The 14,324-nt window shown below is 35.6% G+C and overlaps 1 protein-coding gene across 4 annotated transcripts in view; it reads right to left on the bottom strand.

Annotated features, from left to right (window-relative positions):
* Positions 1–12,339, bottom strand: part of LOC145686692 (uncharacterized) — a 119,306-nt gene extending 106,967 nt beyond the window's left edge. For 2 of the 4 annotated variants that reach the window (XR_014131639.1, XM_081760237.1), the window contains exons 1-2: positions 11,981–12,337; positions 6,382–6,516 (exon numbers count right to left, since the gene is read on the bottom strand). Coding sequence is in view for 3 of the 4 variants with exons in the window: in XM_081760237.1 (XP_081616363.1) it covers positions 6,382–6,516; positions 11,981–12,133 (288 nt within the window). In the remaining variant the exon portion in view is untranslated. Of the gene's footprint in view, positions 1–6,381; positions 6,517–11,980 lie in introns of all 4 variants that reach the window. The other 2 variants (XM_081760238.1, XM_081760239.1) reach the window with 2 other exon arrangements.
* Positions 12,340–14,324: the final 1,985 nt, after the last annotated feature.

Genomic DNA, 14,324 nt, shown 5'->3' with positions numbered 1-14,324 from the left:
TGGCAACAGAGATAACAAGTTCAAACTACATTGGAACTAGCCGATATATGGTGCAGCATGAATGGAACTTGGATATGGTTAGTAAAATGCAGAAGTGCGTATAGTAGATCACTGAAATAATAACCGCATTCTTCAAAAATACACTCGTCTTTCTCTCTCTTTTCTTTTTGCTTTTCATTTGAAGTACTGCCCATGTCCATTTACGTCCCTTGTAAAAACCAACATACAGTATTTCTCCTCGTGAGACGCCACGAACCTAACTCATAAAAACATTCTTATCTAAGGGAGCTGTCTCTCGCTCTCTCCTTGTGTATGTCTGAAGAAAGATCAGCCAATGCGTTGTTTCCTGAGCCTAATTGTTGTACTTGCCGCTGTCGTAAAACTCTCACTTCGCTAAACTTGACAAAAAGTATAATAAAATACAAAACTTGTTTAACAATGAGCGAGGAATGCAAAGAAAAGCAGTAAACTCTACAGTTCCCCTATAGCCTCTTCCAGAAATTAAATGTATAGATATATTAAGTACTTTCGTATTTATTGAACTTCTTTTATGAATCTATAATTACTCATTATAGTACAGAAAATTCGATACAAATTTTAATTCGTATCGCAATTCGCTACGCAAAATGTGAATTGAAAACAAACAAACAAACAAACAAACAAAAACGCAGGTTCGGATATTTAATGGCCGCACCTACATAACTTACTGAGCTGAGTGAGCGTGTTCTTACGAACGGACTTTCGCTTTCTTACTGCTTGTAACTTGATGAATTAAAAGCTTATAACGTACAAATTCTGACGGCAAGGGTTATCAATAGATTTCATTATGTTCTTGAAAAAGTGGTTTCAAAACTTGTTTGCTTACTTGTTGCAGAGTTGAATGTCAAGTGCATGTTCGTCAGTGAATAATTAATCATTAACGTCTGCAAAACCTTTGGTTTTTAGTTCATTCGTTCATGCTGAAAAACAAGCTATCTTCTGTTTTACTCATTCAAGCTATACGGTACGTATTATATAAACATCAGTAGATTTACCTTTATACCTCTGATAATATGTTATTATTCGTGAATTATTTCGCTCAGTTCTGTGACCTCGGTCACAACCACCACCGCCGCTTGTGAAACTTCGTATTTAATTGGTATACTGACTGGGGGCATTTCTGTGTTATCAACTTCACTTCAATCACTTCACTTGCTATCAACTTCAAACGTCAGTCTTAAACCGCCGTGGATATTGCTCTTTTTGGTCATTGACAATCAGGGTTGGCTGGTTTAAACCAAGGTGGTTTAAACCATGGTTTAAACCAAGGTTTAAACCAGCTGGTTTTTTCAAAAAAACCAACTGGTTTAAACCAAAAAACAAAAAAATGTTCGTAAAAGTGTAAGTGTTTGTAAAATCTTGATGAACACACATTTGTGGGTTATCACGTTTCACTCCCGTATATTATTCGTATTATATTCAGACCTAAATTCCCCATTCATTACTCAAAAAGATTATACTACAAAAGCAACTTTTTTTTACAAGTTTATAAATGTTTATTTTGTGATTTTTTTGTAGTTGTTATTATTGTTATGTAATTGCAATCGAAGAAAAATTCTAAATATTGTTTCGTTTCAATGTTTACTATTGATAAAATACATCGAAAATGCCGTACTTTTTGTGTGTGTGGGGGGGGTCATACAGACCCCATGAGAGGCATTTAGTGAAATAAGTATCTTTGGTATCTATTTATGTATAAATGAGTCTGAGCCAAAGTGGACTCAAATAATTCGTATCTTTATTCCCTTTTCTTATTGATATGCAGATTAAGTCGGTGTATTTCTTTAATTTGGACGAATAAAAGTCGTTGTTAACTAACTTGAACTAGATTAGTTCTTCTGTACTCCGTCGTACTTTGAAATTGTTCATATGTAATTAATTCTGTGTAATGGTTTCACTTGTGCAACTGTTTATCTTTTTGTCCTTCTGAAAGGACTCTTGACAGTTATATTAAGAAGCATATAAAGATCAGTACAACGTATTTTTTTTATCAGGATTCCTTCGTGAGTGAGTCGGCAGACGTATCGCATTTGTGGCCAATTAGTCCTGGTTCCGAGTTCAAATGGAGGACAATTTCTCTCGGATGTAACTCGAGAAGCGGTTTTCATTCCGCTTTAAGCTTATGTGACCCCTTCCAGCATAACCCGGTTGTTGCATAATAACATCAAGGCGAAACAAACTTATTTCTGTCCATATATGATATTAATATATAGAGCAAATCATTTAAACCATAAAAACCTGGTTTAAACCAAAAAAACCTGGTTTAAACCAAAAAAACCTGGTTTAAACCAAAAAAACCGTTTTTTTTTGGTTTTTTTAAATAAAAACCATGGTTTTTGCCAACCCTGTTGACAATCTCGTTTATCTGGAGGGCCCTGGAGGACACCTTTCTCAAACAGGATCACCTTGTTGTTGTATTCTTCGATTTAGGGAAGGCGTATGACACTACTTAGCGTTATGGAACTTACATCGATTACATAATTGGAGTCTCCGTGGCCACACAACTTAATTCGTAATGCATTTCCTGAATGAGCGATTTTAGAGTGCGTGTGGGTTCTCGTCCATCAGAACACTTTCTGCAAGAAAATAGTGTTCACAAGATAATATTCTTAGAGTTACTCTGTTTGCTGTCGCCGTCAACAGTGTTATGTCTCAGATTCAGACTTCTACATAGGGTATGCTTTACGATGACGACTTTGTTATTTACTGTCGCTCCGACACCTTTGCGGTATTACTCGATAGCTTCAACTGACTCACAATCGTCTTCTGCACTTGTTGAACAAGACCAGATTTCGATTTTCCACCGAGAAATCTCAATATGTACACGTCTGCTCCCAATGCACCTGCATTGTTGACTCGGACTTGTGTCCTGATGGCACTCGTAAGTCTTTCGTTGATACGATTCACTTTCTGGGTTCAAGCTCTTGACCGTTGGTTTACATCGGCATTGCATATAAGTAATCTTAAATATTTTTGTCTTCATGTTCTGAATTTAATTCATGTTCTTTTCCGCCATATTTCCAGTGCTGATCGTACTGTTCTGTTACGCTTATACTGTAGTCTGTAGCATTCCTTATAGCAGCGAGGCTATATGAGACGTGGACCTATTGATTAACGTGGAATCCGAACCACATGAGCTCCCGCCGGGAATCGAACCCGCGTCTCCCACTTAAAGGCGTGTATGCTAACCGCTTAGCCACGAAGTAGCCCGACCGTGCACTGGAATATGACCTTTCTGTTTTTCTAGTTTCTGGCATCCTTCGATCTGCAGGTCCGTATTTAAGCTGGTTTGTAAATATCCAGAAAACAAGACAGCTCGTAACACGAATATGTCTCTCGCACCACCTCCAAATTATAGTAATCTCATATCCATACTATTAAAGTAAAATTTTTAAATTTCATTACAAAGATTAATATCAATGTTTGATACCGTATATTAATCCGACTTGACCATATTTGGACACACAGTGTACCACAAAATCAAGTGTAAAATTGGACAAGTCATCCAATCTTGACCTAACCCACTACGCACACGAACTAGAAATAGTGCAAAATCAGAGAAGCCATGCAATTCTGATTTAACTGTCTGTACACACGCAAAATATTTACTTTGGCTGTTGGTCTGTAAATGCATTCAGAGGTACAGTTATATACATAAGACCTTGTCAAAAACTCAATTTACCAATTTCCTGACTTAACCGACTTTACACGTGCATGCGAGAATTATCTACTACAATCAAAAAAACAAGAAAACTTATAATGAAAAAAAAAAGAAGAAGCTTGTGAAAGACTAAGGAATAAATTTCAAAAAGCTAAAACAAGGAACATAAAGGGTATGAACTTTTTAACATTATTCATTTAGAACAATTATAACGTGAAAACAAATACTCAACTTTTAACATCTGCTGAAACATTATGTATAAATGATGATCAGAGACATAAATTTATTTTGTGTATTTTGTGAAAATAATAAATTGGACGTACGCAACCTGTGGAACAAGGAGTTAATTTATAAGGTATAACATATCAAGGATCATATCTCCTTCCATGAAACGAACTTACAATTTAATACAATAACACTTGAGCAGATGAACTGAATTACTTCCATGTTTTACAACAAACAAACAAAAAACTTCCCGGTAGTTTGTTTCATTTGTGTAGAACTTAAGAACTCTAAAAAATTGTGGTCCAGCCCTCGAAGTAATGTTTTACCTGTCAAGTTGACAAATGAATATGCATATTATTTTCAATTCAAATGCATATATCTCTCACTTAAATTTAATCATTCAACTTCCAATGAGACTTCAATCATTAGATGGCGACACCATCAATTTAATACCGTTCACAGTACACAAACTTATCTACTATATAAAATTAAACGAAGAAACACATAAAAGTACGAAAGCTACACGTTTGTTTTGGTATAAAAGTACGGTTACACATACTGTCAGTTTGAAACATTGTTTCCTACAAGTTTCAAACATTCTGTTTCGAAGAATCTAATTTCCGTTCGCAAAATCATAGAACTGAGCTGCTTTTAAGGGTATGTTGTAAGCTTAACAAGATAGTAAGTGTTACAGAAGTTCCTCTTCCATTATTTATATACTGTGTTAATGACAAAAAGTAATTATGGAAATATAAAAACAACTTCCTCTTCCTCAAACATCCAAGACTTCTATATGCAAATATATACCTGTTGAGAGTACGCTCCATACAAAATGTTACTTTACAAGTTACAAGATGAGCTTATATAGGGTTGGCCCATAATTTTTTTTTTCTTTTTTTTAAACGAAAAATAAAATAAGATTTGAAGCTTTCCTGGCGGCGTATATGATAAAGTTCTTCTCGGGCAATCAGCCAGGTGAAAACTGGTGAATAGGCCAACGTTTCGAGAGCTGTCATCGTTCTCATCATCAGGGCAGGGATGATGAGAACGATGATAGCTCCCGAAACGTTGGCCTATTCACCAGTTTTCACTTGGCTGATTGCCCGAGAAGAGCTTTATCGAAAAATAAAATGTTGCAATGTGTGTTATGTTATTCGATAGAGCATTCACTGCTCTATAAAATAGTGTGTTCAGATTTTTTTATGCTGATATACTTTCTGTTCTTTGCAGGTCATTAAAATGGAATGTCAAGTCGACAGAAAAGAGCATTTTCGACACCTGCTGCTGTTTGGGTTTAGTCAAGATGCCAAAGCCATAGAAGTTGTTCGAGAGATTTGTGAAGTTTGTGGCGAAGAAGCGACACCTCTTAGGAGGGCCCAATATTGATTTAAGAGATTCAAAGACGGCAATTTCGACCTCAAGGACGTGCATCGCACCGGGCGCCCCGTTCAGATCGATGAAGAACGACTCAATCAGCTCATTCACGAAGATCCACGCCAAACAAAAGGAATTAGCAGAGATAATGGAGTGCTCCCACAATACTATAGAGCGTCATCTTCACTTGATGGGAAAGGTTCAAAAGTTAGGCGCATGAGTTCCGCATGCTTTGACCGACAACAACAAATATCAACTCGCCACAATCAAAGCAGGTTTGCTTGCCCGTCATCGATCAACACGTGGGCAGAAGCAGCGATGCCTCTACCGAATTGTTACCGAGGACGCAAAATGGCGCCTGTACGCCAACATGAAGCCCCGCAAAGAATGGATTAGTTCAACACTGATGTGGAATAGAAGGCTGGGCTGGACGCTTTCTTCGAGTCGAAACCACGTGATCTCTACCGTCGAGGCATTGAACAACTTGTTGAAGGTTGGGAAGACATTGTAAAGAACAACGGGAAATACATTATTGATTGATTTGTTGTTCATTTCGTTTTTAGTTTTGTGGAAACCTAAACCTACGAAAAAACGCAAAATCTTATGGGCCAACCCAATATCTTGAACTGAAGAGTTGTAAATCATAATTCCCTGAAACAAAATCTAACCCTTACATTTGTAGTTTAGTTATTATTGTCACTGTTAACCTTTTCAAATTTGTTCTCTGAAATTGTTTGTCGCTGAACTTTACTCTAGTAGCTCTATACACTACAAAATTACTATCTGTTAGAAATGGTAGTTTCGGATACACAACACACAATGAATACACAACTAAAGCATCCACAATTTGCTATTATTCTTTATCTTATGGAATAACCGATTTTCTTTAATTCCTAAAAATTTTTTATCTTTCTCTTCAGAATACAGAAACCAGATGTTTTATCGCAAGAAAGAAAGAAAAAATCCCTTTGTCTTATTTCCTACTCCTACTCTACCGGTCGAAGTTCTACCAGATTAATAATTAAATTTACTTGAAATGTAATGTAACTAGTTTTTCAATCCAATCACTTCTAAGTACTCACCCCATAACGTTTTTCTGCATATCTTCGCAAAACTCCCTCAGCATTTTGGCATCTCTTGCGAAAAAAGTAAAATGACTGTATTTGGAAGGCACACACGTTGCAGATGCTTTGGGGCAGACGGTCCTCTTTCTTTATCTAAAATGAGTAATTTATTAAATAAGACAGGGCTCAAAATCCGTCTCTTTGGTGCTTCGCATGTGATTTATTGGATTTTATTTTAGGAACTGAACTGGGATTAATGTCTGAGAAGTAAGTTCTTCACTGACAAATAAGTAAACGGAATTTAATGTAAGTAGGAAAAAAAAAAAAAACTCCCTGGTCTATAACAAAGAATTTATCGAACAGGCTACTAGAAGCCAGGCTCAGATTACGAGGACTAAAGTGCTGTGGAGCGATATAGTGTTTCTTGTACATAGACGAATGATTTATTGATTCTTATTTACTACAAATCTATCTATAGATATTGGTAATGGAAAGACTTCTGATTATATAGAGGGTTACATAAATGTATCACAACATTTTGGGAAGATTCCTCACGTCAAATTAAGAAGAAAATTTCATATGAACCTGTACTCAAAGGTGGATAGCTACAGAGTTATAGAATGCCGAAAATGTGAAATAAGTGAAATTTAAAAGTTCACAGCTCCACTACTATGGAACCTATCGTAGTCGGGTCAAGACATGTTTAAGAATTGTTAGGCTTATCTTAGATACTCAATGTGCTTAAATATTGCCACAACTAACTTCAAATTACTAAGTTCCTCAAAAAGCTTATTTACTTCTTTACGCTCCAAATTTTATTTTGACTTTAATCATATACCAATATACTGACAAATACTAACAGGAACCTTCCTGTATTCAAATCACTATTTTTATAACGTCAGCCACTCTTGGCATTACTATCTCAACAACTCTTTTTCATACATATCAATAACAACTTCGTAACGTTATTCATTTGTTTATATAATTGCTCCACTAACTTTTAACATCTTGTCCGATTATTTCACTCTTAACATTTTCCTGTGTATCACCTAAAATTGAACTGTACCTATTGACTCCTAACATCCTCCCGGGTACACCTAAAAATGAACTGTACTCTCAAAGAAGAATGTTCCAGTACTTGCACACTAATTTTTAGAGAGGTAGGCAGAGAGTGATCAAGTACTCCCAAACAGCCTCTCTAAGAATGATTGTGCAAGTGCCGGAGGTCAAAGATGGATATTTGGATAGTTCACGTAATAATTCCTTAGTTATATCTTGACCCGACTACGATAGGTCCCATAGTAGTGGAGCTATAAACTTTTAAAATTCACTTGTTTTACGCTTTCGGCATCCTATAACTCCGAAACTATCCACTTTTAAGCACAGGTTCATGTTAACTTTTTTCTTATTTGGACGTAAGGAATCTGCTCCCAAAACATTGTGCACATTTACGTAACACCCTGTATACGAGAATTGCAGTAGAATATTTGATAAATTCTTTGTTATAGACCGGTGAGGTTTTTTTTTTTCCTACTTACATTAAATTTGTATATAATAGTCATCATTCCTCCAAGGAGGAAAATTTGGTAAAAGAAAATATGTAGAATTTAGAACGACGAACGACGTAGCGTTTGGTTAAAAAAAAAAAATAAATTGAAACCTTACTAATCATGAGAAGAATTCAGTGCTGAAATTGTTTACGATTAGATTTTAATTTGGAGAATGTGTACCATAAAATTAATTGCAGAACTAGAAGAAAAAGAAAATAAAATTCTTATATAGGAGGATCAACAGCAGACGAACCAATGTGAACAAAAAAAAAAAAAAAAAAAATCTAATGCCTTCATTTTCAATATAAATAATAAATTGTCTTATTCCTTAAGGGTAATATAAAAAGTATCAAAAAGTTCTTTGCTTTAAAAGTTTAGAGAGCAGAATAAGGATGTGGAAAAACAGATAAAACAAATATACAAACTAGGTCCCGAAATAGATGCAAAAACCTGTAAGATAAATAGAAGCAAGAGGCATTGAACATTTGCAAAAAGAAGTATTCAGAAACAAACAACAAACTTTCAAAAAGCATAACTGATAAAGGCAACTCGTTACGACTGCAAAAAATACCACAAAAAATGGATTTAAAGTCGTATTCAAATAAAAAAAATTAAGAAAATTTTGAACAAGCCGTAAAAAAAAATGCACATCTTATGGTAACTTCAGGCGTATATGAGGTGGTTTGTTACATATCTGTCTATTTTGATCACGATCTTTTCCATTGAAAAGCGAGCAATTTACAGAAAATAAATTGCTTTTGAAACAAAAGCTTTTTGAAACAAGTGCTATTAATGATTATAATAAGCACTTCTAATGCATCTATGTATGAATTTGTATTTACTTTTGGAATATGAAAATATCCTATGAAATACATATCTACTTTAGTTCGTATAGTCTGTTTTGAATCTAATTTCAACATGTTGCTCCAGAAAGTTACAGCATATTATTCTATCTTTTCTCTCCTCTACCTATGAAAATACACGACCTTACGCATATGTCAGCTCCCGAAACATTCGAAACATCAAGTCTCTCTCGCCTGCCACTTTCTGCAGCGAAAAGACATAAGCGACCGATAGTGTATCTGGAAAATGATTGTTGACCACCAAGCAACAAAGAAAAAGACATTTTTGCATCGTTCTTTTTGATCCAAATTTTCTGCAAGCTCTCCACGGCAAAAAGAGAGGTTTTGGAGACGAGACGAAAACAAAGGCCATGTGAATGCTTTTGGACTGAACCGTAAAAGGGTCTTGCAATGCAGAATATGAATGGGAAGCATTACTGTTACCAATCTGTCAACACTCTTGTTGACAATAGTTATTAATGGAATAAAGGGTACCGTCGCTTGCTGTATTTTTGGAGAAGTTATTTTTAATGGACAAGTTTTTCTTTTTCTCTCTCAGTCTACTGACCTCATGGAACACACAACAGTAAAATTATGTTCTGATAGGTTAAAACGAAGGTGTACGTAGGTGTAAAAATAATAATAATTATATTAATAATAATAATAATAATATGAACAATTTAACATTATATAATGTTACCGGGTTAAATTTAGAGACGCTCCTCACTTTTTAAGAAAATTTTGAAAATGTACAGGAGAAATGAGGTACGAAATGATTATTTGGAGTTCTTACGTGATGTTTACTTGTGTAAGTTTGGCAGTAAAGTTATGTTTAATACGAGAAAAGATATGTAGAAGTGGGTACTATTCGCAAGACGCGGAAGGTTTCGATGATTCAGCAGCATTGTAGTCGTATAGGATGATAAATCAATACGTTAAATATGATATTTCCGCATTGAGCTTTACAGAATTATATAAGAATGATGAAGAGAATCTGATAACTTTTTATGAGAACCACGGGGTTAAATTCCAAAGTTGGGTGTCCGTTTCCAGCAAAATTTTTAAAATTTACAGGAAAGATATGGATAATTTGATCGTTTGTGTGCTTGATAATGTATAAGAGTCACGAAAAATCTGTTTATTTGTTAAATATAAGCGGTTATAAACATGGGACTATACGGCGAGCGGAGGGAACTACTTGGCGCAAGGTAACCGAACAGTTGCATTGTGGGAAAGAAACGAGCATTTATGTTATCAACATGGCGATTGTACAAGGGCAATGAACTAACAGTTTTTACTTTGTGAAGCAATACGTTGATAACGAGCAAAATGTTTTAAAAGTTTGTGAAGAGCACGGATTAATGAGCCTAATAACAAATTGCAGAAAGTGTGGAAAGGAGATAACATCGAAAAAACGTGGCGAAAGCGGACACCCAACTTCGGAATAAATGCCGAACCACGGATTACTGAACTTAAGTGATAATTGAAGCTTCAATGAGAACCGGTTCCAGCCACTGTTCTAATTTAGCTAAAGCCCTACCGGGTCACCTAACCTAAACTAACCAAACATAATCTAAACGATCCTAACTTAGCCTACGAAATTTTAATACTTTAACTGCTTTTTTTGTAATTTGAAACTAGAGTGGCACCTCTAAACTAAAGCCATTTTACCAGAAACAACAGTTATATTGGACTGCTGGAATGCGTATGAATGCTTGAACCAGACACCTGCAAGTGAATCATTCCACAGAGTACGATTGTACCGAACAGAGTAGCGGTTGTACAGAAGAAATAAGAAGTTATTGAAAAATGATACGGCTTAAGTTTAGAGTTGCCCCTCCAGTCTGAAGGTGCCCTTGGACTTTGCAACATAAAAAAACAGTGCTTAAAGTATTACAAATTGTTACATTTCACTTAACTTCAGTACTCCATGGGCTTCACAAAAATTTAAAAGGTTTTCTTCATTATTTCTGCGCATCCGTTACACATGTTCGCCATATTTTACAAGTACCATGCTGCTGAAACCTTCCGCGAATGCTTCCGCATCCGGCAAATAGTACTAACTTCCACGTCTTTTCTCGTATTAAACCTAACTCTCCTGCCGAACTTACATTCCTAAACATCAAATAAAAACTTCAAATTCTCATTTCTCCTGTAAATTTTCCTGATTTTTATAAAAAGCGGAGGGGTAAATCTAAACTTAACCCAATGATACAGTGTCAGTGCACACGCAAACAATAAAGAGTACGGTAAGTGGCGTTATGCAAAGTGCACTATACATGTATTCGGAAGAAGGAAACAACACATGGAAGGGTATGTGGCTGAATTCGTTTTCAGATCAACAGTGAAACACGAGAATATAGTGCACATCTTTTTGAAGAACATTGCTGATTTATACAAACCATGAACGTAAGTAGAACCGAACCGAACCTAAATTAGGCTATAGTTATAAAAAAAAAAAAAAAAAAAAAAAAAAAAAAAAAAAAAAAAAAATTTAAGAAAAAATGTAGCCCCTCGCAATTGGAATTTCTCCGGCAAAACCACTATAAATAAAGCTATAGCCTAATTGAATTGCAAAGATGAAAAAATTGATGGCAAGTCTTTAATTTGGCCATTTCATTCAATGATAGTTGAATGAACCTGTTCGTAACGAACACAAAAAACAGCGTGCCCTGCCGGGCTCTAACACGTCTCTACTCGCTGACGCTCGCTTGGCAATGCTATGTGAATCAAATATTAAACTTTGGTACAGAGAGGAACAAACCTAACGGTCAATGTTCCGTTAAGACGGTCCAGTCTCTTTGACACCACTTCTTTCTATTGATTTTTGTTTGATTACATAAAATAACGTTATATAGGTTCTATTAGGTTAGGTTAGCTTAAGGGGGTCCAGTGTAGTTTTGGACCCCCTTAACGGAACATGGACCAACCTAGCTACTAACCTATACATATGAGCCAATAGGTGTTCTCAAATCCAGAACCCAAAGATCAAATCGCTGAATCGAAAAAATGAATGAAATTGCCCAAGTAAAGATTTACTGCCACAGAAATGAGTATGTTGGTTTTAAAATGCGCATTTTCTAACAATATACGTCAGCAAAGAGACTAGATTAGGTAACGCTTGACAATGATTGTAAACGTAACATCTTCGAACAATAGCTATTGAATAATTACTCATTTTGAAGGACAAATCGAATCTTGTTACATAAACATATTAGTACATACCACTATTCCCAAACACTCGGCTATTTTTTGAGCCAGATTACATTCCTGTTCCTCAAAGACGCTCCGTTTCTGCCCGTCCATTCGTATACACAAACGACAGGCAGCTTCAATATTTTCTTCCGAAAGGGTTAATAGTTTCTTCAGAAGTGCCATTTTGTTTTCAAACTTTCGGTACTAAGTCGTATTAAAATTGCAGAATGACATTAATCGCAACTCACACGAGAGAATTGGTTTTTGTTTCATTTTAATAATTTTATTTTTTCTCACACTTCCACCACTTCACAATTTTGCTTGTAAACAAACTGCCACCAAACAGTCATCAATTCACTGCTTGTTTTCTGCTCGGAGAAGATAATCTTCAGCCATTAGGCCTTATTCCGTAGTGGATAGCGTTTTGGTTTGGTATGGTCTAGGGATTGCCATTTCCGAAAAAGTTTTCCGGTTTCCGGAAATCACATTTTCCATTTTTCCGGAAAATTTTCCGTTTTTCCGCTAAATTTTCCGTCTTCCGATTTCCCGGAAAATTTTCCGTTTCCGTTTTTCCTGAAAATTTTCCGTTTCCGTTTTTCCGGAAAATTTTCCGTCTTCCGTTTTTCCGGAAAATTTCGGTTTCCGTATTTTCGGAAAATTTTCCGTCTCCCATTTTCCCGGAAAATTTTCCGTGTTTCCTCTCTAATTTTCCAGTTTCCGGAGGAATTATATTCCGTTTTCCCTGAAGATCTGGTCATCCCTAGTCTGTAGGAAGTTCAACCTTTTCTAGTATATTTATATACTATGGCGTACTGTCGTCTTTGGCCGCTTATTTAGGGTCTATAACAGGTATTTAAGCCGGGATTTTTTTTACTTTTCAAGTCAAGGATGGACCAAAGAATACCGCAGATGCGTTTTGGAACCGGATGGTCAACTTGGCGGCGCCAAGTGGGGCGAAGGGGCGTGACTTTTTTTCTTAAGGCAAATTTCAAAACTTTTTCACGGTTTTAGTTTTCAAGATATCAGATTGAAACTTTGCATAAGGATTGAGTGTACCTTTGGCTATTTATCATTTTTTTTTTTTTTTAGATACCTACGTGAAACGGAGGCCGGGCCCGAAGAGCACAAGTGTTACGAAGGGTTAAAGTCTTGGGTTAAACTTCTTGCAATCTGAGGCCTTTGTTACATTTCTATCTGATAATACATTGTTAAGAGCTCTTCTTTGTTTTATCAGTCTCTCAAGCATTCCATGTATGCTGTTCCACTGAGTTTTAACTTGCTGCATAAGGGAATGTACTGCCAATCCTAATAACCTTTACTGTTTTTCCAGTTCTGACGTTGCCAACGTACTATGTTTAAAGTGGGAAACAGTCCGACTAGCAACACATAACATTTTCTCGATTTTTTCTATTGCAAAACCCTTATTTATAGAGAGTTGTAGAGTCTGAACAAAACAACATATACTTGCATATGGAAGTTCCCGTACCGCACTTGTGATATTACTAGCATTGTCAAAGGGGGAACAAACTGTCAAAGATTTGGGTGTAATATTCGATAACAAACTATCGTTTGAGCATCATATAAATCAAATTGTAAATGACGCAAACAGAAATCCTGGATTCATTTTGAGAATGGGAAGGGAATTTAATAAGTCGAATATTTTACTGAAATTATATTTTTCATTTGTTAGATCAAAATTAGAATATGCGTCTATTATATGGAACCCCCACACGAAGAAAGAATCTATTAGAATAGAAAGAATTCAAAATAAATTTCTGCGGTTTCTGGTGTACAAGAAAACAGGCATCTTCCTTAGATATGAAAATAGTACTTCTCTTAATGAACATTTTAACACAATGTTTCTCAATCACAGAAGAGTGTTAAATGACATGTTATTCTTGTACAGTACAAAATATTAAATAACTAATTCAATAGTAATGATTTGTTCTCTGCCTTTCATCTCAGGGTACCCAATGGAAACATACGTGTGGGCAATGGAAATTTCTTTTATTGTAAGAAATCTCGAACAAATGCAACAAAACAGTCACCAACGTGGAGGATAGGTGCAGTGTACAACAAACTGAGTAAATGTAAAAAAGTTATGGATATACACGGTATGAGTCAGAATAGATTTCGCAAATATATTACAGCTATTCTATGTAACTCTGATATGAACACTGTAAATGGGTAGAATTACCTGCTGTGCTCTTCTTAAATAAACAAATAAATAAATAAAATAGACAATTGCATGTATTTTATCTGAAATGTTCCACTACTCTGCAACATGTGCTAAGTGCTGAGTTAGGTTTACCCTTGTGTGCCTCAGTTCTATTTCAATTATTTGAAGGACTGAACTTATTAAACTTAGATGGAA

The sequence above is a fragment of the Thermobia domestica genome, chromosome 5 (assembly GCF_964235325.1).
Source record: "Thermobia domestica chromosome 5, izTheDome1.hap1.1, whole genome shotgun sequence".
Lineage (NCBI taxonomy): Eukaryota > Metazoa > Arthropoda > Insecta > Zygentoma > Lepismatidae > Thermobia > Thermobia domestica.
The sequence above is the reverse complement of the archived record's forward strand: the minus strand, read 5'-3'. Positions and strand labels throughout refer to the sequence as shown.